The 21775-nt window shown below is 38.5% G+C and overlaps 1 protein-coding gene across 1 annotated transcript in view; it reads left to right on the top strand.

Annotated features, from left to right (window-relative positions):
* Scin (scinderin) overlaps positions 1–21775 on the top strand; it is a 75582-nt gene that overhangs the window by 44000 nt on the left and 9807 nt on the right. The window contains exons 5-11 of the mRNA XM_026408303.2: positions 2370–2462; positions 4622–4754; positions 5163–5251; positions 6019–6234; positions 8802–8923; positions 14396–14486; positions 18565–18735. Of these exons, the coding sequence (XP_026264088.2) occupies positions 2370–2462; positions 4622–4754; positions 5163–5251; positions 6019–6234; positions 8802–8923; positions 14396–14486; positions 18565–18735 (915 nt within the window). The remainder of the gene's footprint in view (positions 1–2369; positions 2463–4621; positions 4755–5162; positions 5252–6018; positions 6235–8801; positions 8924–14395; positions 14487–18564; positions 18736–21775) is intronic.

Here is a 21775-nt window from a genome sequence, read left to right on the forward strand (position 1 = left end):
AAAATTTTTTTCAAATTTATGGAGGTGTGATTGAAAGTAAAACTTGTATTTATTTAATGTGATATGTTTTCACGTGTACATTGTGAAATGTGTTTCACAGTCACGACACTTTTAAATGGAAACCTACAGGAAATAATTGAAAGACAAAGGGCTCCAAGCTTGAGTGACAAGCCATGACTGCATCAGTCGATGATTTTTTTTTTTTTTTATACTGGGGATTGAAGTCAGGGGCATTCAACTACTGAGTCACATCCCCAGCCCTATTTTGTATTTTATTTAGAGACAGGGTCTCACTGAGTTGCTTATCACCTCACTGCCCAGTAGTCAATGATGTTTTTATGAAACACTCTCAAATTAAAGCTTCTTTGTTTTCTTACCCCTTTATCTTGTCAATTATATGTTATTCTACACACAAGACTATATGAGAGAAATCCCAATCACATGGCAACCTTAAATAAAAATGTTTTGAATTTAGGCATGATCCTGCCTGTAAAGAAAAAGAAAAGCTGTATTGACTGTTTATTTCAAAGATCAAAATGTATGGCACGGTTTATAAAGTGAACATGTGTAGTTATTTTGTTCTTTCTAGGCAGGGTGTAAAATCCTTAAGGGTTGGGCAAGATGGTTGGGAACTCATTTATATTCCCCAGTGAGGAGTTCAGTAAATGCATGGTTGTTGAACTGAGTTTTTAAATGATCCTTAGAGATACCTGATAATATAACCATAACCCTTTGCCCTGGAATTAAGCCTGTTTTTCAGAGTCCCTTGGTTCAATTCCCTAGTACACAGTAGTCCTTTGTGAGGCTAATTAAAATACCTGAGAAATATGGGAATTATCTGAAAATTAAAAGTTAGAGTGTGCTCAAAATCCTAGCCTCAGCTGGCCCCCTGTGAGACTTCCCAGTATTAGATATGTCCTTAACCCAAATTGTTTATTCCAATCTCCTGTCTTGGTTGGAGGAAAATTACAAAGGGTACCTAAGGAGGCTTTGATGGTTCTTATAACTTATTCTACCAAACTACAAATGTAAAAAGCAAAACCAAAAAGTTTTTGGTTGCAAGTGTTTTACTTTTTGTTATGATCTTACTTTTAGGGAAAAAGAAAACCTATGTTATAATCATTTAGCATGCAAGAGAATTAAAACATTTCTTTGTTGTTATTGGGTAAAAGGATGTCATATTCCCAGAGGATAAGTTGGTGCATTTTCAAACTTGAGACTGTACCCATACTTATATAAGATTTATATACATTTATTGTTATTTGATATTCAATGGCATATATTTTAATGCAATATATTACAGGAGATATTGAGTATGAAATGCATTATGCAAAGAATTTATTTTATTAAATATTTATTGAATCTAAATAAATGACTTCTTTCCACTTCTGAACTTGAGTTTATGGCTGTATTATTAAAAATCACATTATTTCGAACAAGTTTATATTTTGTTTCTGTTCTTAGCGTTCTATGGTATTTGTTTCAGTTACTTAATGAATTAATTAAAATGCCGAGAGACATATTTTTGTGATTTTAGTATAAAATTTAAAGCAGAATCAATTGTATTTTCCTTTTTTATTGGTGCATTGTAATTAGGCATAATTAATAGGGATTCATTATGCCATATTCCTCATTCCCCAGGACTCTCCTTTTTTTTGCCCCTCCTCCCTCCCTGGATCTGCTTGCTCTACTCTACTGATCTTCCTTCTATCATTGTTATTTTAATTAGTACATTATATATATGTATGTATATATATGTGTGAGATATATATGATTTACACATATGAATCATTGTGGTTCATTCAACATACCATAGTTTAGTAGATTCCTTTGCCCAGGACTTCCCCACACCCTCCTCTCTACCCTCCCTCTCAATCCCCTTCCGCTATTTTATTGGTCTCCCTTTTATTTTCATGAAATTCCCCTCTTCCCCTTTTAAAATTCCTTGCATTTCTCCATTATGACTGAGTAAATCTCCTTTGTGTATGTATATACTGTATTTTCTTTATCTATTTATCTGTTGATAGAACACCTATCTGGTTCCAAAACTCAAATGTATTTTTTTACCCAACACATTACTTGCATTTTTTGATTGCATTATATATGCAAAGAATGGATTAAATACTGCTTTCTTGGAGATTCTCATCACTACCCAAGAAACTCAGTGTTTGTTTACTTAGTGCCATTGGCTGATTTGACCCATGGGGAAAAACTGATGCTGTGTGAATTGATGAGAAATGTGTGAGCCTGGTGATTTAAAATTCAAGTGTTTTATAATTGATGTCTTTATAAATGCAAAATGGTTGACTTTTAAACTTTGCATTCTTTAGTGATAGAACTTTATCTTTCATGCTGTTCACTTTTTCCAGGTTTTAGGGACAAAACCAGAGCTTCCGGATGGAGACAATGATGACGACACCATAGCAGATATAAGTAACAGAAGGATGGCCAAGCTCTACATGGTGAGTTCCCTGGAAGCAGATCGGTGGTTTTCACTGGGCTGGATGGGGGTGGAGCCTGTATGGAGGACTCTGCTGTAGTTCATGACTCTCCTCATTGCCCACATACATGTGGAGGTTCCATCAATTTCTTGCTTTTGCATATTTGTTAAAATTATCATTTTTATTACTTTTTGCTATTTTCATTAAAAACAGCAAATAAATGGACTTACTGCTGTGACTCACATAATTTAGATTTGTTATTCTACTAGTTTACAACAAAAATTGTGATATATTGCACTCAAAAATAAGTTTTCTTTATGGAATACAACATTTTGTAAGCTTTTTCTTGTAAATTCTTGATAAAATTATAAGATTTTAACTTATTTAAAATGCCCTCTCTAGCCAAATAAAGGCTTTCCTTGTTACAGGAGGGCGAGGCTCTCAAATCAATCAGCTGTAAGGAATCAGGGTAAAACCAGCCCTCTCCTGGGTACTGACAGTCCTGGTTCTATGTCAGCTTTCTGGCTACATGACCATGGGCAAGATATAACTATTCTGGGTCTTAATTTTTTTTTATCTGAGGAGAGGGTCAGAAACAGACAGATACACACAGATATTATATTAGAAAATTACTCAGGTACCTTCCAACTATATAATTTTTAAAATTTTATGGCTGATGAGGATAATAAAAAACCCAAAACAAACCAGTTAAGCAGGTTGCTAAAATGTTTCCTCCGCTTCCAACTTTCTAAGCAAATAATTCAGAACAGATCATAATCTCCCTGCAGAATGTAGTATTTTTTTTCTTCTTTAACAGGAAGGAACTTTTTGCTGCTCCATAAATGATTTTCTAGCTCAGAAACGCTATAGTATTTTTTTAGCTTTATTTTTTAAAAAAATTTATTTGCTTTTATGTGGTGCTGAGGAGTAAACCCAGTGCCTTGCAAGGTGAGAGCTCTCTGCTGAGCCACAACCACAGCCCCAGAAACACTATAATTTTACTTGTGTAGCATAAACTTGCTTTTTATAATGAGGAAGTGGATTTTTTCCTTCCTATATGGCAAAGGAAAATATGATCATCATTGCTGCTCAATACTGATAACTTTAACATGAGTTATACAGAAATTATTATCTAAATAGTCTGTAGTTTAATTACTTTCTCTAAAAACATTGTCAGCCTAAAAAATATCATTTACTTCACATCATCAATCAAAACTATACCCTCTTGAACAACATTATGGATTAATGTTTTTAAAAGGGCAAATGTTAATCCTGAACCATAGTTCCCTCTAGTGGAACTACAACACATTGCACACATCTGAAATATAAAATCTATTAAAAAATAATTTGGGGTTGCTAAAAAAGACAGTGAAGATGAATCACCTCAGGTGCTTTCTAAAAATGCAGAATTCAAACTCTACCTTGGTGCTGCAAAACTCCACGACTGATTTAGGGAAGGCCCTGGAATCTGCATATTTAACAAGTGTCCAGGTGGTTATAGCCAATAAGCTAACTTTTGGGAACTGGTGCGTTCTGATCCACACATGGATATTGCTTTTGATTTTGTAGGACCTGCAAATTCAAGAAAGTCCTACTTCCAAATATGATAGAAGTTGTTTGCTTTGATAATTTTCACAGACTATGCTTAAATTGCAGCACCTATGCTAAAGTCTGTACCATAAACTAGAGTCCATCAAGGCCTTTAGCACAGAACCTGCCATGTAGTAGCACTCAGTAACTGTGGTCTGAGTGAATGTTTATGTGTCACCTTTTTTAGTGTATGCAGTGCATGTAAGATCATTACCTACTTGCAAAGCTTGCTCTAAATTTGAAATGAAATGATTATGTTAAGTTCATTACAAGATGCTTAGTACATGTAAGAATCTCAATAAACCTTAGCCGTTAATTCTTTTCTAATGTTTTAACTAGTGTCAAAGCTTAACACTTCATTAGTAGTTCTTTTATTTCCAAAGACCTTAAAAAAAAAAAAACCTTTTGGGGTATTGAACTCATGAATGCTTTGTCTCTTTGTCATGGTTAGTGTATGAAGTTCATGCTCTTAAAGTAGACAGTTAAGTTTCATTACATTTACAGAGTTATGCAACCATCTCCATAATGTAATTTTAGAATATTTGTATCTGCCCAAAATAAAACCATGGAGCTCCTGGTCTTTGTATTAGGTTTCAGATGCAAGTGGATCCATGAGAGTGACTGTGGTGGCTGAAGAAAACCCCTTCTCCATGGCAATGCTGCTTTCTGAAGAATGCTTTATTTTAGACCATGGTGCTGCAAAGCAGATTTTCGTATGGAAAGGTAAAAGATGCCATTGACTTTGATGCTGCATCTCAGATGTGTAGCTATTTCCTTGGAAGGACAAATAAAACATCTTTTTTGATTTTTTTAAAACTAGTCTGCCTTTTTGAGAAATGATCTGTAAGTATCTCACCTATAAGGCTGCTATGTTCCTCCTCCTAGCATCATTTAGCAGGGATTATGGAATTAAAGCACTTGGACAGCATAAAAAGAATCTCTTCACAAGCACTGTTTATTACTATATTACTAAATATTTTTAATGTACTAAATTTAAAGTTTAAGAATTGCCATTCTGGCACTGTGATACTTAAATTAAAATTGTGTTCATTTTTTTGGTACACATGCATTTCTTCATCATATAATATTTTCCTCTCTGAAATTTTCTCTTTAATTTACCTTCTATTTTAGGTAAAGATGCCAATCCCCAGGAGAGGAAGGCTGCAATGAAGACAGCTGAAGAATTTCTAGAGCAAATGAATTATTCCACCAATACCCAAGTATGTGTGAAAATGAATTGACAGGAAAAAAAATTTTTACATGGGAGTCATGACATCTCCACAGAACTCACAGAAGAATTTACTCAAAAGTAATATATGTGTACGAGGGCTTTCTCCACCTGTGTGTGCATTCTTGTGTCTTATGCCCCTAATACTTTATCTGTGTGGTGGAGAGGATTCTGCAGTTACTGCAGGTCAGACCTTTAGGGCTGCAAGAGGAGGAAAAGCCCACTCACTTGCTTCACAGCCTTTAAGTCAGGATAATCAAACACAGTAGATTTAGCTTAAAGCACTAATCATTTGTCCCTTAGAGCAGGTTATACAGAGCTGGGCTAATACCCAAATAGTATTTGTCATCATCAAGATCAACTTAGACACTGGCTGATTATTCTTTTTCCTTTCTGAATCTCTCAGCCTCAGCTATCATCTTCATTGTTATGTTCTGACACATGTGAAACAATGTGATAATTTCTTCCAGGTCACAGCTCTCTTGTGAACCTAACGCAGACAGCCAAACTTTGGGGACTATTATAGTGATTACATATGAATGATTCTTATTTCAAACATTCAGATTCAGTGGCAATTATTTTAATTATGAGAAAAAGCAGGCTTGGATTATTTTAGCTTCACAGGCTTCTAAATTTACATCTGTAATCACAGAAACCCGGACAATAGTCTCATTTCTTTCATTCTTTCTCTATTACTAACGTTATTCCATGATCTCTTGTTTTCCTATCTAATACTGTGGTTGCTATTTTAAATTTCAGATTCAGGTTCTTCCAGAAGGAGGTGAAACACCAATCTTCAAACAGTTCTTTAAGGACTGGAAAGATAAAGACCAGAGCAATGGCTTTGGGAAAGTATATGTCACAGAGAGAGTGGCTCGGATAAAACAAGTTCCATTTGATGCCTCAAAATTGCACAGCTCTCCGCAGATGGCAGCCCAGCACAACATGGTGGATGATGGTTCTGGCAAAGTAGAGGTATTTGTGTACCTGATTTTGTTTGTTTTTATCAAGCCCATTTATGTCAGCATGTGTGAGACCATATAGCTTTATGATATAATATCTGTAATATGATGTATGTAATAGATGTAATATAATATAGGAAACTGCAAACATTTTAAGATGTGAATCTTACTTAGTAATAAAGATGGTCCAAGATGGTACTCGAAATCATGGTAATTAAAGCTGGAAAAGATAAGGTCTGATCTTCACTACCCATTTTGCATACGTATATGTTGAGATCCTGAGAAGTTAGGTGGTTTGTGCAAGTTCACCTCATGACTGTCTTAGAGATCTGAACAGAACATAGCATTTTTGTTTCCATGTCCAGAACAGTTCTTTCTCCCAGAAAGCCCATTTCTGGGGTTGTGCAGTGAGGGTTTGTTGCTTTGAGTGTAATATCTACCATTACTTTTCCCTCCCTCCTCACACTGGAGGCATTTATAGATGAGATCGGGTGTGTTCAGGGTGGTATGGCTGTAGATCGAAGGCATTTATAACAGCAAATTGAGCATGCATGTGTGCTAAAAACAGATAATTATTCGAGTATTCAAACTGAGTTTGTTGATCATTCCCTTTTAGATTTTAAAAACTGCTGAAAATCTCTTCACACTCAATCCACTCTTTAGTTGTCTAAATGAGAACTGGATGATGTCACTCCCTTCTAAAATATTTTCATAGTTTTTCTCAGTCTGTCTGAAATCATCTCTCTGGGCTGGGCCTGTGAGGCTTTCAGCAATTTGACCCTTGCTCCCCTCTCTCTTCACCCTTCAGTGCCTGGGGTTCTGACTCTTCCCCTGGCTTTCTAGCAGCGTCCCCACTCCTCCCTCTGTCTGATTAACCTCCCACTCTCCCTGGCAGCTCCAGCCTATCATTAGCTGTGGCTCTTCTGAGAAGCCTTCCCTCAGCCTTTCTCAGTGCTCAACTTATAAGTGATCTTTTCCACCGGATTTATCACTTAAGTATCACAGAGTTGTTCATTTACTTACAGATTTCTCCTAGACCTTTCAGCAGTTCCTTGAGGACAGGAGTTAAAACATTTTACCACAGTCCTAGGACCAAACTATGTAGTCAAAAACTTTAAGAATAATTTTCCTTCTTCTCAAAGACATAAAATGTGAATCGAAGCTACACAGAACCATGACAAAGGAGGTCATGTGTCAATCTTGGCCATCATCGGAGGGCTATTAACTTCGGGGTCTGGGATTATCTCCTGCTCAGACATCCTTTGTGGTGCTTAGCACAGGTGGTATGGTCACAGGGCCCTTAACCAACTGTGTCCCTGATGCAGTCTCCATCTCAGACCGCAGCACCTCTGAGATGCCCTCCTATGCTACCTCAGGACTGCTGAAATCCAGTGACTGTCTAGGCTCCTGGGTTTCGTGGGTGATGCTGCTGCTTCTCCTCCACTCTCTTCCCACCTTCCCACTTCTCTCTGAAAGCACTACTCTGTTCTTCTCCACTTGCTCATCTCCATATTTCAAATCCAGGTGCTGCCCGGCTCCTTTCCTGGACCCAGGCAGGAGGATGTGCGCATGTGCACAAGCATGTGTACATGCGGTGATCTGGCAGTCTGATTGGTAACTCATTGGTGTTTCTACAACTCTCATCTTTCCAACTTGGAGTGTCTTTAATCTGTGATGAAGATGAGGAGGTTCTGTCTACTTTTATCCCCTGTTGGATCTTTTCAGTTTTATGCCTGTGTTGTGCCTTTTAAAAATGGAAGGCATGATATTGGCATCTGTCTTCATCTGTTCAGGCTGCTATAGCAGAAATAGCATAGATTGGGGCTTAAACAGTAAACATTTATTTCTCCAGTTCTGAAGCCTGGGAAGTTGAAAGTTAAGGTTTTGATGGATTGGCTGTTTGGTTGTTGTCTGCTTCCTGGTTCATAGACTGCTGTCTTTTCACTGTGTCCTTGCATGATCGAGAAGGTGCTAGAGAGTCTCTAGGTTCCCTTTTATTAGGGCGCTGGTTCCATTCATGAGAGATTCACCCTCAGGATCTAATTACTTCCCAAAGGTCCTGTCTCCCAAAGTCATCACATTGGGAGATTAGGTTTCAACATGAATCCTGTTGGTCCCCTGAACCAACATTCACATTTGGTCCTAGTCTACCAACTCTTGCCTCAGAAAATAGCAGTCTCATATCTTAATGCATAGAGAAGAAGAAAATATTTCATAGCTGATGAAAAATACTTACTTATAAAGTTAGGAGATACATTTCTAAGCTGGATATTGTTTGGTGCTTTACTACAGTGTCATGTTATTTTAACTAATTGATGAAATAATAGATATTTATTAATCAACAGACTCAGAACTGAGCTAAATACTGTGAAGGAATTAAAAAAAATAGATATGCTTAAAAAGTCAACAAATTGCCAGTTTGATTGACCTTTTCCCCTTTGTTTGGTTTGTAAACTAGTTAGAAAAATTATTTAAAAGTTATTTAATAATAGACCTAAACTAAAAGTAATTTAAAGCCTATAAAAATCATTATTAGATCAAGAAAATTTGAATAGTGTATGTCTATTCCATTTCTTTCAGATTTGGCGTGTAGAAAACAATGGTAGGGTCCAAATTGACCCAAACGCCTATGGTGAATTCTATGGTGGTGACTGCTACATTATCCTCTACACTTATCACAGAGGACAGATTATCTACACGTGGTAAGTTTATCACTTTCACAAGAGCTCAAGTTCCACAGGGGCTAGATTTTGCTCCAAAGTATTAAATTTCATGCAGTACAGGATAGAATACTCCTGTAGTTACCCGCAGAGAGATTTGTACAACATGCATATTATATTTTCTTTTGAATGTGCTTCTGACTGGTATCTGCTGTTCACAAGCAGAAGGAGTTAGATAAAAGTCATCCTGTCTAGTCTAGGAAAAAAGTTTTGATATCCTAAATGGTACTGTCCTCTTATGGGATGTGTGGTTGAATTTTTCATCTCATATGCAGGCTAACCCTCTAGTGGCCAGCTTTGGGTACCATGTCTTACTGATAAAATTCACAGACGCCCAACCTGATTAGAGCTGCAGAAAACTGCAGTGAGGCATACTCTGGGGCAGGGAATGCAGGGAAATAATTTGTGATTCCATCACACATTCCAGAGACCTCAAAGTAATGCATCCCTATTTTTTGTCTCTATGAAATTCATAACAGTATTGGAGAAAATATGCGAGCGTGGTCCCCATCTGCAAAGTTTTGCTTAATGATTTGAGTCAACTGAAGCTTGGGTTTACTTACTTTATTCAGAAGCCCTGCTCAAGGAAGAAGGAACAAATGTCCAACCAAGTAATTTATATGCCTAACCTATGCCCGGTGATTTCAAAGCATAGGGATTCTGAAATAAATCCTATAAAATATGAAATCCTCCAACTTGTTATTAGGTAAAATATAATACTGCTGAGAAGACAGGAAGAAAACTAATTCTCCAAAAAGATCACAAAACTGAAAAGTATGGGTAGAAAGTACAAAGACCCTACCTTGGCTTTACAAGGTAGTGACAGTCTCTAAGGCATGTCGTGTCTCTACTGATAATAACCCTCACACCAGATGACAGAGTCACATCTGTTCCCAAAGTCCAAATATTCCTGCTGCTCAGTGCCTCAAGTCCCATCAAGTTCAGGAGATGGGATGATACAGACAGATAGTCTAGCAACCAGAAGCATTGCTAGAGCTTAGAAATGTGGACTTTTAGGTGTCACCTTTGACTCATTAGAACAGATTCTGCAAAAATACTCTAGAGAGTCAAGGGTGAGGCCTCGAAATCTACAAGTGATTTGTACATGATGATCACTGCCTTTATCAAGTGGTTCTAAACACCAGGCAGAATGCCGGAATAATTTGGACAATTTTTACACCTCTAAATGCCTTCACCCCACATGAAATAAATCAGAATCTCAGGTGGTGGCACTCCTGAGATTCTAATGTACACAATTATTAATGAGAACCACTGCACCCAGAGACATTCCTAACCCCACTGTCACTCCATATACTGCCCAAGATGAATTTATATGGTTAAGAGCTAAATAGGTCATCTTACTAGCAACCAGCAGCATGTTTGTACAGCAAGGTACTACTTACTTCCTTATATTGTCTGGTTTACCAAAAAAGAAAGCAAGTGGGATCAGATAGGTTTAGTAACTTCACCCAAGATCACAACTGTTGTAACTGACAAAACAATGTTCAAGCCTTGATCTGTAGGTCTCTCCCACTCTCGTTCTGAGTATAGCTGTCCCATAGAATTATGTCCTTACTTTGCAGTTTTGTCTTCTAAAATTTTAATTTAGAAATGTTTGTGCAAAGCACAATGTTTATAGGAAAAAAAAAATCAATTACTCCTAGTTAACTTTTCTTTCATTTTGTTTCATGATTTTCCTTGTGTTCCTCTTTCTTGCTCTCTCTCATTCTTTTTTTTTTTTTTTTTTTGGTCAGGGGAGTAACCAAAGGTTGAACCCAGGATGCTTTATCACTGAGCAGTACTCCCAGCCCTTTTTATTTTTATTTTGAAACAAGGCTTTCTCTAAGTTGCTTAGGGCCTTGCTAACTATCTGGGTTTGGCCTTGAACTTAGAATCCTCCTGCCTCAGCCTCCAAGTCATTGATTCTATTTTAAGTATAAAAAATATAATTCATTATGACAATAACAATTTACAATCACATAAATATCTATGTGAACATAACTAAACAGACTAAATGGGGTCACAAATTTTAAGTGGAGTAGTTATTCCTTGCATCTTTTGAAAGTGCTTATTGTATACTTCATGTGCAAGGCATTGGGCTAGTTGCTGGAGATACAGTGATGGAAAAGAACAAGCAAAAAATGACCTGTGCCCTGAAGAGCTTATGCTTTATGAGAAGCAGATGATTGACAGGCATTTTTGGGGGGTGCGGTTACTAGTGATTGAACACAGGGGCACTCAACCACTGAGCCACATCCCCAGCCCTATTTTGTATTTTATTTAGTGACAGGGTCTCATTGAGTTGCTTAGCACCTCGCTTTTGCTGAGGCTGGCTTTGCACTTGCAATCCTCCTGCCTCAGCCTCCAGAGCCGCTGGGATTACAGGTATGTGCTGCCACACCCGGCTTGACAGGCATTTTTAATGTAATGTAAAGGATTGTAAGATAAGACCAAGCTGAGTGACCTTTGGGGAACTATAGTCAGACGCCTCAGCTTACTCCAAGGTGATTGGTGAAAAGTTCCTAAAAGTGACAGCTAAGTGGGAGCAGAAATAGAGGCAGATAGAAAAGAGAAGAGGGAAATTGTCCAAGAAATACAGGGAAACGTATGATCTAATCTAAGATGTATGGCTGGAGCAAATTTAGAGAGCAAAGGCAGTAAAACTAGAGAAATTAGAAGGAGCCAATTTGTGAATGACTTTGTAAATCGTGCTATGGAGGATAAAGTTTGTTTTCAGAGAACTGGGAGCCACTCGAAGAGTTTGCACAGGGAAATGACATGATTGATTTTCCCTTTAGAGAAATTACTCTAGTTGACATCTAAGGAAAGGATTGATGGGGGAAGACTAGAGGCAAGAAGGCCAGTGGGAATTGTTGGGCTAATACAGCTGAGTGATAATGAGGACTGAATTCAGGGATGGAAAGAATGAGACAAATTTGCAAGCTGTTAAGAAGCTGGCTTCAGCAATCATCAAGAGTACAGATGATAATAAATGCTGGAGAGGATGTGGAGAAAAATGGACACTTTTACACTGTTGGTGGGATTGTAATTTAGTACAACCCCTATGGAGATCAGCATGGGAGTTTCTCAAAAGACTAGGCAAGGAACTACCATATGACCCAGCTATACCCCTTCTCCTTATTTATCCTACAAAATTAAAGTCATCATGCTTCAGTGGGACATGCATACCCATGTTTATACTATTTGTTAAGCAAAATAAGTCAAACTCAGAAGTTAGAGGTTGTGTGTTTTCTCTCATATGTGGAGACTAGAGGGGAAAAGGAAAAGAAAAATGTGGGGGTATCTCATGGAAATCAAAGGGAGATCAGTGGAGGAAGGGGACCCAGGGGTAGGAAGAGGGGAGGGAGAGGGAAAGTGCTGGGAGTGATACTGGCCAGATGACATTGTTCTATTGTGTGCATGGACCAATGTGTAACAACAAATCCCATTAGTGTGTGTTAGCACTGGGCCAGATGCAAAGTCCATGGATCATCTCAGCTTTTTATGCAGGAACAAAGTTTCATGCAGTAACAGGGTATGCAGAAACAGGGTGAGGCGCCTCTGATGGACCCACTTTCCTGGTGGAAAATGAGCCACTGGCCAAAGGAGGAGTTTGGGCTTATATAGGTTATACTGAGAGGTGAGTGAGCATGTCTGTTTGGCCACTTAGGAATTTGGGTTTGGGGGTTGCGGGGGGGGGGGTCTATGGCCAACACCTTGAGAGAATTTATTTTGAAAGAGATTAAAGCTTCCCAGAGACTATCATTCTAGGTTTGATGGGACACTTTCTCCCCACCTGCGGCCAGCATCTGAAAGGATTTATCTCGAAAGAGATTAAAGCTATCAATGTATGGTTTTCTTTTTAATTCCCTTTTCCCATGCCACACTGTCTTGGGGTTTTTCATTTTCCATATCTAGCACTATGTATATCTATAATGCACCAATTTAAAAAGTTGGGGGAGGGGGTTAAAAAAAAAAAAGAAAGAAGTTTGTCTCAGAAAGAGTGGTTATGGGGAACAGAGAAGACGGAGGCAAGGATGACCCGCAGGATTTTTGTGTGAGCATAAGTGGATAGTGGTTCTTTTAAGGTAAATGAAGTGAAGATAGATAACTCAGGAGGAGGATAGGTTGGCACATACTGCACAAGCTTCAAAGGGAAAAGAAGACAATGATAATGCACACATTATGAATAGTTTCTACCCTTGCGATAAGATGGAGGTTGTCATCTGGTTTTCTTCTTCCCCACTTGAAGGAGTGAGAAAGTCTCAAAGGAGACTTGAGATTGGAAATGGTATTACAGGTGCTCATCAGTAATGTAATGAGAATGTTTTGAGATCTAAAGTTTGAACATACTTGAGCATCTTTGCTAAATATTGAGCATCTTTGCTAAATACCTAAAACCATGGATGTTAAATATTTAAATTTGTAAAGATTGTATGGTTTGTGGATCTTCAAAGCTTCTATAAAGGTAATATGGAGGCATTTAGAAAATAAGGAGTTCTCTTGAAGACTGACTTTCAAATTAAACAACTTTCGAGCTTACATGGTAATTTTGATACAGGAAGATAATACATTAAGTCCAGGAGGCAGAGTGAAAAGGTGAAAACTGGGATTAAATGTACTTCTGAATACACAAATTTGTAGATTTCTTTCTTTCCCCCTGAACACAGAATGCAAAATAACAAACAAAGAGCAACTGAATTGTGTTGTGATTATGAAGAAATACTTGCCCTTCTGGGTGATAGGTCCATAAAGGAAGTTAGTATGAATCTGTGTGTATGGGAACATGGAGTTTTGGCAGGAACAGGAAAAGAAATTCAAGATAATTAGTGGAGGACTTGTTAAAGTGTCAGCAAAATTTTGGTGGTATTTTTCAAGTTTGCTGGTTGAAATATTCAAAAGGGGAAAAAAAGAGCAAATGAAGACAAAATTTGGATGATACTGTCTATTAGTTGGTTGGATTTTTTTTTCTCCAGAATAAAAAACAAAATGTGAAGCAGTTATTTTAACAAAAGCAGGGAGTGAAGACTTGGGAAGCTACATATGTGAACAAGAATTAGGGCATAACAGCTCCCACACTGTGGACCATCACCTCGCGTAGCTGCTACCCCTCCACTCATGCTCCTGGCTCACAGAGGTGTTTCTTAAGAAGGGCTCATGGAAAATTGATATTGCTAACAATGAAAGGCTATGTTTAATGGGTGCCTTTAAAGTGACAATAAAAGATGTCTACATATATAGTTCTAGAAAACACACAGGACAATTCAGGGCTTGGTGTTAATACTTTCAAACACAATAATTTTGACAGTTTGTGTCATTAATTCAGTTGGTTTCTTGATCTTTCATAATAACTTAAGTGTCTTCTGGGAATATCTACATGAGAATGTTGTAAAACTTAAATACAAATATAGTTTTAATGATCATGTAATGTGTATTTTGCTTTCATTCCTCTAGGCAAGGAGCAAATGCCACAAGAGATGAGCTGACGACATCTGCGTTCCTGACAGTCCAGTTGGATCGGTCTTTGGGAGGACAGGCTACGCAGGTTGGGATGATTTTGTTCCCAAAGTTCATACAGGTTCAAGTTTGGCTAGTTCAATTTCTAGGTGCACCTCCCCTCCTATGTTAGGATGGTAACTTGACATTTTCTTGATATTAACTTCCTTTTATGTTTGAATATAAATTCTCCCCTCCTACCATAGGAGTTCTCTCAGATTCTGGAACAGAGGGAGCAAACAAAAGCAAATTAAAGACAACAACAACAACAAAAAAAAACATTAACTGATTTAAGAGCCCCAAAAGCATATTAGATCATATCACATGACAGTGGCAGTCACTTGACATTGAAACTGTTCTTCCCCGATGTCACTTCCAGCTGTTGCTTAACAATTATAGACAGAAGGATACCCCCAACACATGCACATCCCAACCCTGAGAACCTGTGGATTCATTGTATTGCAAGACAAAGGACACTTGAGATTGGAAATGGTATTACAGGTGCTCATCAGTTGACTTAAAACTAGGGAGGTTGTCTGGGGCTAATGGGGGTGGGGTGGACAGAGTAGTCACCAGGGTTCTTAAGAGTAGAACAGGGAGTCTGGCAGATTTACAGGGATGGTGCAGCATGAAGAAGGCTCAACACAGTTGCTAGCTTTGACCATGGAAGGGGCTTCCTGGGCAACCTCTAGAAGCTGTGAAAAGGCAAGGAAGTGGATTCACCCTTTCAACCTGCAGAAAGTAGCAGAGCTCTGTGATAGCTTGACTGTAACCTAGTGACGAGATGCTCCCAGATTTTAGCCCAAGACTAAATTAGCCTATAACTCATTTCTGACCTCCTGAACTGTAAGATAGTAAATTTGTTAATGGCAATTGGTTATAGAAGCAATAGAAAATACATACAACAGTATAGAGCAAGCCTAGGTAACTAGTTCTAGTTAATAGGCTAAAAAGAGGGACAATATTTTACACACTCTCAAATCCAAAAAGTGCATAAGTTATGTTTTACAAAGGCAAACTGCAGTCAAACTTGAAAGACACCAGTGATCTTATTTTTTTCTATTAGATAACCAGAGTTTTGACTGAACTAAAGTCAACACATAAAAGTGAAGGGAAAGTGCAAGAAAGGGGGAAGAGATGGACAGAAATGGGAGGGGAGAGAAAGAAAAAGGATTGGGAAGAGTGAGTGAGGGAAAGAAAAAAGAGGTTAAGAGAAAAGAGAAGGGGAAGGAAAGGAGAAAGTTGGTGTGAGGGAGGAGAGAAGTTTATTCTTTTTTTAAAAAAAATGTTTTTACTTGTAGATGAACACACAGTATCTTTATTTATTTTTATGTGGTGCTAAGGATTGAACCCAGTGCCTCATACATGTGAGGCAAGTGCTTTACCACTGAGCTACAGCCCCAGCCTGAGAAGCGGATTCTTTATTTGGGCATTTCTGTCCATACAAAAAGTAATTTGTTGAAAATAACTGAACCCAAATTCAAAATGACCATGCCATATAAGTACAATTGTGTTAGTGTGTGTGGAGAGAGAGAAATTGAAATGGAAAGAAGGGGGTGGGAAGAGGTAACATTTGGCTTTTATAATGATAAAAGTTTGTCACTCATGTCTTATTCTAGATTTCCTCACCATGTCTAAGGGGCTGTTTCCAGCCTGGTTCAACCTTCTTTCCTCTTTTCTCAAGCTCTACCGATCCTCTTATGTTTGTGGTGCAGGATCTGCTATTTTTGCAGGACCCTTATTAGTAACCATGAGAAATTCTTTGGTATTTGCCTATTTAATTCCTAATTCTGAAATCTGACTTCAGAGGGTCCTGTTTCCCGCCAGAGTGTTCTAAGGTGTCTGTCTGTGTTCTTGTCAACCCTGGCAGGGGCACTTGTTTGACCCTTGACTCCAAAGCTAGCTTGAGAGCAGTCTGTCTTGCTCCTGTTCCCTCCCTCTCTTTATAGCTGCAGCTGCTCATTGCTGCTTGAGTGCTTTCTGCCTGCCCCAGTGTTTTCTCTGGCCAGTTTTTAGGAAGGTGTCTGCTTCCCATCTTCTGGGAAAAGTGTCTTCCACACTGGGCTTCAGACTGAGAGTGGGTGTCGGCTTGACTGGCATGGCATAACATCACGTTCCCTTTGCAGGGCTGTGTGTCTGTTTAACTTCCTCATGGCTCATGTCAGGTGAGCTAAGATTCTGTGTGTAGACAAGAGTTAAGTTTTGTTTTCAGCTCTTTATAACCCGTGATTACTTCTTTAAATGCAAAAGTTAGAGAGGTAAGTCCCATACTTTAGAACATAAAATCTAAGGTGGGAAGGCTGCCCTTGGTCTTTTAGTTGTTTTTTTTTTTTTTTTTTTTTTTACCCACTTGGTACTTGTTAGCAGATTTAGAAAGCAAGATGGATCTCCACTTAAAGTGCATATTAAGTGTTTTTCTAGCAAATTAACTTGCTAATTGTTATTAGCAAGATGATTGAATTCTTTTTTTAAAAAAATTTATAATTCTCTTTCCTTTTTGAGAGAGAGAGAGAGAGAGAGAGAGAGAGAGAGAGAGAGAATTTTTAATATTTATTTATTTAGTTCTCTGCGGACACAACATCTTTGTTTGTATGTGGTGCTGAGGATCGAACCCGGGCCGCACGCATGCCAGGCGAGGGCGCTACTGCTTGAGCCACATCCCCAGCCCCAATGATTGAATTCTTTATGTGCATTTAGCTCTTCCCTATGAAGTATTATTTTCATTTTTTGAATAAATTATTTCTGGCTAAGAACTGATGTCATCTATGTCATTTAGTTGATCTTTAAAGAACTCCTTGCCAAATTATTCAAAAATATATTTGTAGATATGCATTACGCCTCACATGTTGCATATTTCATACAGGAGTATGTGACCTACCTATTAATGAATTTCCCTGAATTGGGCGAATCCAAAATTGACAACCAAATGGTAATTTTTAGTTTTATCACTAGATGGCAGTAGTTTAATAATGTTTAAAAAACTGAAGTTCTGTTGCTGAATAAACATTCCTTTGTAGAGTATATTAAAACTACTGAAAAAATTTTTTTAATCTGCCTTATCTCTCTCTTATTCTCCTTTCACAGTAAAGCACAGACCTTACTCAGTGGTCCCCTTTCTTTTATGTTGGAAATTGAAGTTTTCTCACCATCACCTGAAATGCTAAGCAAATGGTTTTAAGTATGCCCTCCTCCCTGCCCCCAGCTCAGCGGCTGTGACTGATGAGATATTTTCCTAATCAACTCTCTTATTTGAATGTCTACCAGTTGAAATGTATTTATGAAGTCCATTATTTACAGTATTCCCTAGAGATACCTATTCATCTGGCTTCTAGAAAAAGACCAGGAGAAATGAGGTGGTTCTCTTTTAACACAGGGGAGAACAAATGAACAAGTAGTGGACTGAACCAGTATTTAAGCTCTTTATGTAAAAAAAGAAAAAAAAAAGCACAGATAATTTATTTAAGAAATTAAATCCATTTGAATAGGTAAAAGCAAGCAAATTATTTACCATTTATTTTCTTCAATTTTCTTATCTTGAAAAGTCCTTATATAATAAAAAAAGTTGTTGATATTGAGCATTATTTATTTTTGCCATTTCTCTAGGTAAGTAAAAAGTATATGTTCAGTTTATTTTTGCCAGTGTCATCTCACACAAATGTGAATGTAGAAATAATAAGGGTGACTTTCTGTCTTTCTCATTCTTTGAAGCATTTGAACATACATCTCAACCTTCTGAATGAGATACAAAACACATGCAAGTCTAGTACATCCATAAATAACTGTAAAATGCTGGTGCTCTTGGAAGAAGAGTAATTTTTATTTAAGGTTGCAGATGCCAGCATTTTGTTGTTTTTGCCTTCTCCCTTTTAGAGATGTAGATGAACAAACTTCATCTTCATGCTTTCTGAAAGCAGAAGGTGTTTCAGGGACATGGTGTCTGAGGTGACAGAGCATTGCCAGGTGAACCTGGAATCCCTGCTGGATTGTCACAAGCCTATAACTAGTCATCACTCCTTCTGCTCCTGCCTTTTTTTTTTTCCAAAACAGGAAAATAAGAACACATTTAGAAATGGAACCTTATTTCATTATACTTTGTATTCTGTTTCTTTTATTCCCCCTCCACCCAGGTCAGAGTCTCCCAAGGCAAAGAGCCTGCTCACCTGCTGAGTTTGTTCAAAGACAAGCCACTCATTATTTACAAGAATGGAACATCAAAGAAAGGAGGGCAGGCACCTGCCCCCCCTACACGCCTCTTTCAAGTCCGGAGAAACCTGGCATCTATCACCAGAATTGTGGAGGTAACGTCATGTGTTCAGCAAAATATGCCCTGATTATGCACTTCCCAGTGCACCTGAGCCATCTGCAAATAGTATCCTGTACATGATTGGCAAGTAAATTCTCTTCATTTCTATAATGAATCCACTGTGCACAATAAAAACCACTAAAAGCAGGAGGATTGAGTAAAAAGTTAAGCTCCAGACACCGAGCTTCTCACATTTTTCAATTACACCAAAGTCAAACAAATGGATTTTGAAAAAAATATTATACTAAATGAAGCTATCACAGGCAGGAACGACCTAAGCTCCATCTTGAAAGGGCTGAGGAAGGGTTTTGGTGATGGTTAGGTGACTGACCACACTGGGGAAATTTGAGAGGGAAGACTAATGTTTGTACAAGTGTAACAAGTGTGGGAAGTGAACTTGGCCACATTGGACCAATCCCACCACACCTCACATCCCAGTTATCTCAGTCACTGTTGAAATCCAAGTCTCGCAAACACCCCTAGACTGCCCTGCGTACCCCCAGACCCGGTGCTGTGGAAATGTCTCCCAGCCCTTCCCTCTGCCATTCAGCTGAGCCCTTAAAACCCAGTCAGTCTTGTGTCCCTCCACCTGCCACATCTCTGAGCCTCCCTTCCCTTCACCTTGCTCTGTGGTGGTCCTCTGAGGACTTCGAGTCCCATACACCTCTTTCAAGTGGAAAATGTTTTCGCCCAGTGCCCACTTACAGGGATGGGGCTGCACAGGGTCCTGTCCTTGCTCACTCTTGCCTCTTTCCTTTCTTTTTATTAGCTTCTCCTTCCTCTGCCCTCCTGTGCTGCCATCTACTGAGCTGGGCTTCAGCTGTTTTCTGTCACCTTTACTTTGGTTTCTATCTTCCAATAATCTTTTCCTTGACTCCTTTTCATTTCACACTTGCATACTCCTGTACTAAATCCTACCACAGCCAATAACTATGGCTCCTCAGAAATCTGTTTCAGTCATCTGATCTCTGACAACCATCTCCTGTCCTATGATCCTCTACCCTGAGAGGCACATTCTAGCAAATCTCCCATCCCGTAGCCAAATCCATGAACCCTGTTCATCCTTCACATCCTCCTCCTCCTCTCTCCCAGGTTTCCAGCATCCCCTGATCTCTGCTGATCACTTTGATTCAGAGTTCACAGAAACCATAAATATCATCACAAATGAATCACCTTATCGACACCCCCTCGCAATGTAACCAACCTATCTGCATCTGTACATATGCATTCTTTTTCCCTTCTGTTTATGAAATAGATTTAAATTTATATTAGTAATTTACATATAAATACGTTTTATAAATTAATATCAATGTTATCCATAAATTGGTGATCATATATTTTATAAAATGACATGCTAATAAATAAATAAATAAATAATTACTACATAGAATAAAAAATATGGCTCTTGCCTAAAACCAGGTTTCTCCCCCCCCCCCACCTCCACACCATCAGCTTCTATAAAGGATCCCCTCTTTCTTGCTTTCCTAGAAACTTTCCTGGATTTCTCTCCATGTCTTTATCACACTTCCAGTTCATCCTGAATGTAGGCCATAATTTCCTTTCTCTTCTCTATCACTAATTTATTCTTTTTTGTTGTTGCAATTTTCCATTTTATTTTTTTTATTGGTTGTTCAAAACATTACAAAGCTCATGACATATCATCTTTCATACATTTGATTCAAGTGGGTTATGAACTCCCATTTTTACCCCAAATACAAGTTGCAGAATCACATCGGTTACACATCCACAACTAATTTATTCTTATATCCTGAATTGTTTACTTAGATATTCTGAGATGCCTTAAAAAATAATTTCTTTAGAAGCTGTTTCTTGATCTGACCCTGATCTTCCCCACTGCCTCATGGTTCCTCTTTCCTTCCTGAGCGCACTGATCCTGGGAAAGTTGTTTTCACTCACTCGCTGTCTCTGCCTATTCTCTCTCAAGCCACTCCCGTCACTTCCCACCTCTCCACCCAAGTGGTTTTTCTCTAGCTTGACAGTGACCTGCCTCTGGTCACTATCAAAGGTCACTTCTCTGATCTCATTTTTCTTAACCTCCCACTGGCATTTGTCTCAGTGAATCTTTCCTGTTTTAATGATCGCTTTTTCCCCCCGTAAGTGTCTGTATCGCCACACTTGCCATGATTTTTTCCATGCCTACCAGCCTCCCTCCTAGGGCTGATTTGGCTGGGTTTCCCCCAGCTTTACCTCTAAGGACCTGAGTGTGCCAGGGCTCAGTCTTGGCCCTCTTCAGCCATATAGTTGAAATGCTGGGCTTGTATTGATCTCAGCATGTATTCCGTTATGACTAATTTTTTAAAGTCTATAATATCAACAATTTTAAAAAAAATGACAAAATTATAGAATTTGGAGGGAAATGGATGGCATTAGAGCAGATTATGCTAAGTGAAGCTAGTCAATCTTTAAAAAACAAATACCAAATGACTCCTTTGATATAAGGGGTGTAAACAAGGACAGGGTAGGGACGAAGAGCTTGAGAAGAATATTTACAGTAAACAGGGATGAGAGGTGGGAGGGAAAGGGAGTGAGAAGGGAAATTGCATGGAAATGGAAGGCGATCCTCAGGGTTATACAAAATGTCATATAAGAGGTAAGGAGGGGTAAGTCAAGAGAATACAAATGGAAGACATGATTTACAGTAGAAGGGGTAGAGAGAGAAAAGGGGAGGGGAGGGGAGGGGAGGGGAGGGGGGATAGTAGACAATAGGACAGACAGCAGAATACATCAGACACTAGAAAGGCAATATGTCAATCAATGGAAGGGTAACTGATGTGATACAGCAATTTGTATACGGGGTAAAAGCGGGAGTTCATAATCCACTTGAATCAAACCGTGTAATATGATGTATTAAGAACTATGTAATGTTATGAACGACCAATAAAAAAAAAAAAAAAAAAAACAATTTAGGCACAACCAGCATTCTCAGTTGATTCCAGGTGGAAGAGTCAACCAGAATGTTCTAGTGTTATACTCCTGGTCTCTTTCCCAGCTGGCAGGTCTTTACCATCAGTGAC

The sequence above is a fragment of the Urocitellus parryii genome, chromosome 3 (genome assembly GCF_045843805.1).
Source record: "Urocitellus parryii isolate mUroPar1 chromosome 3, mUroPar1.hap1, whole genome shotgun sequence".
Taxonomy (NCBI): Eukaryota; Metazoa; Chordata; class Mammalia; order Rodentia; family Sciuridae; genus Urocitellus; species Urocitellus parryii.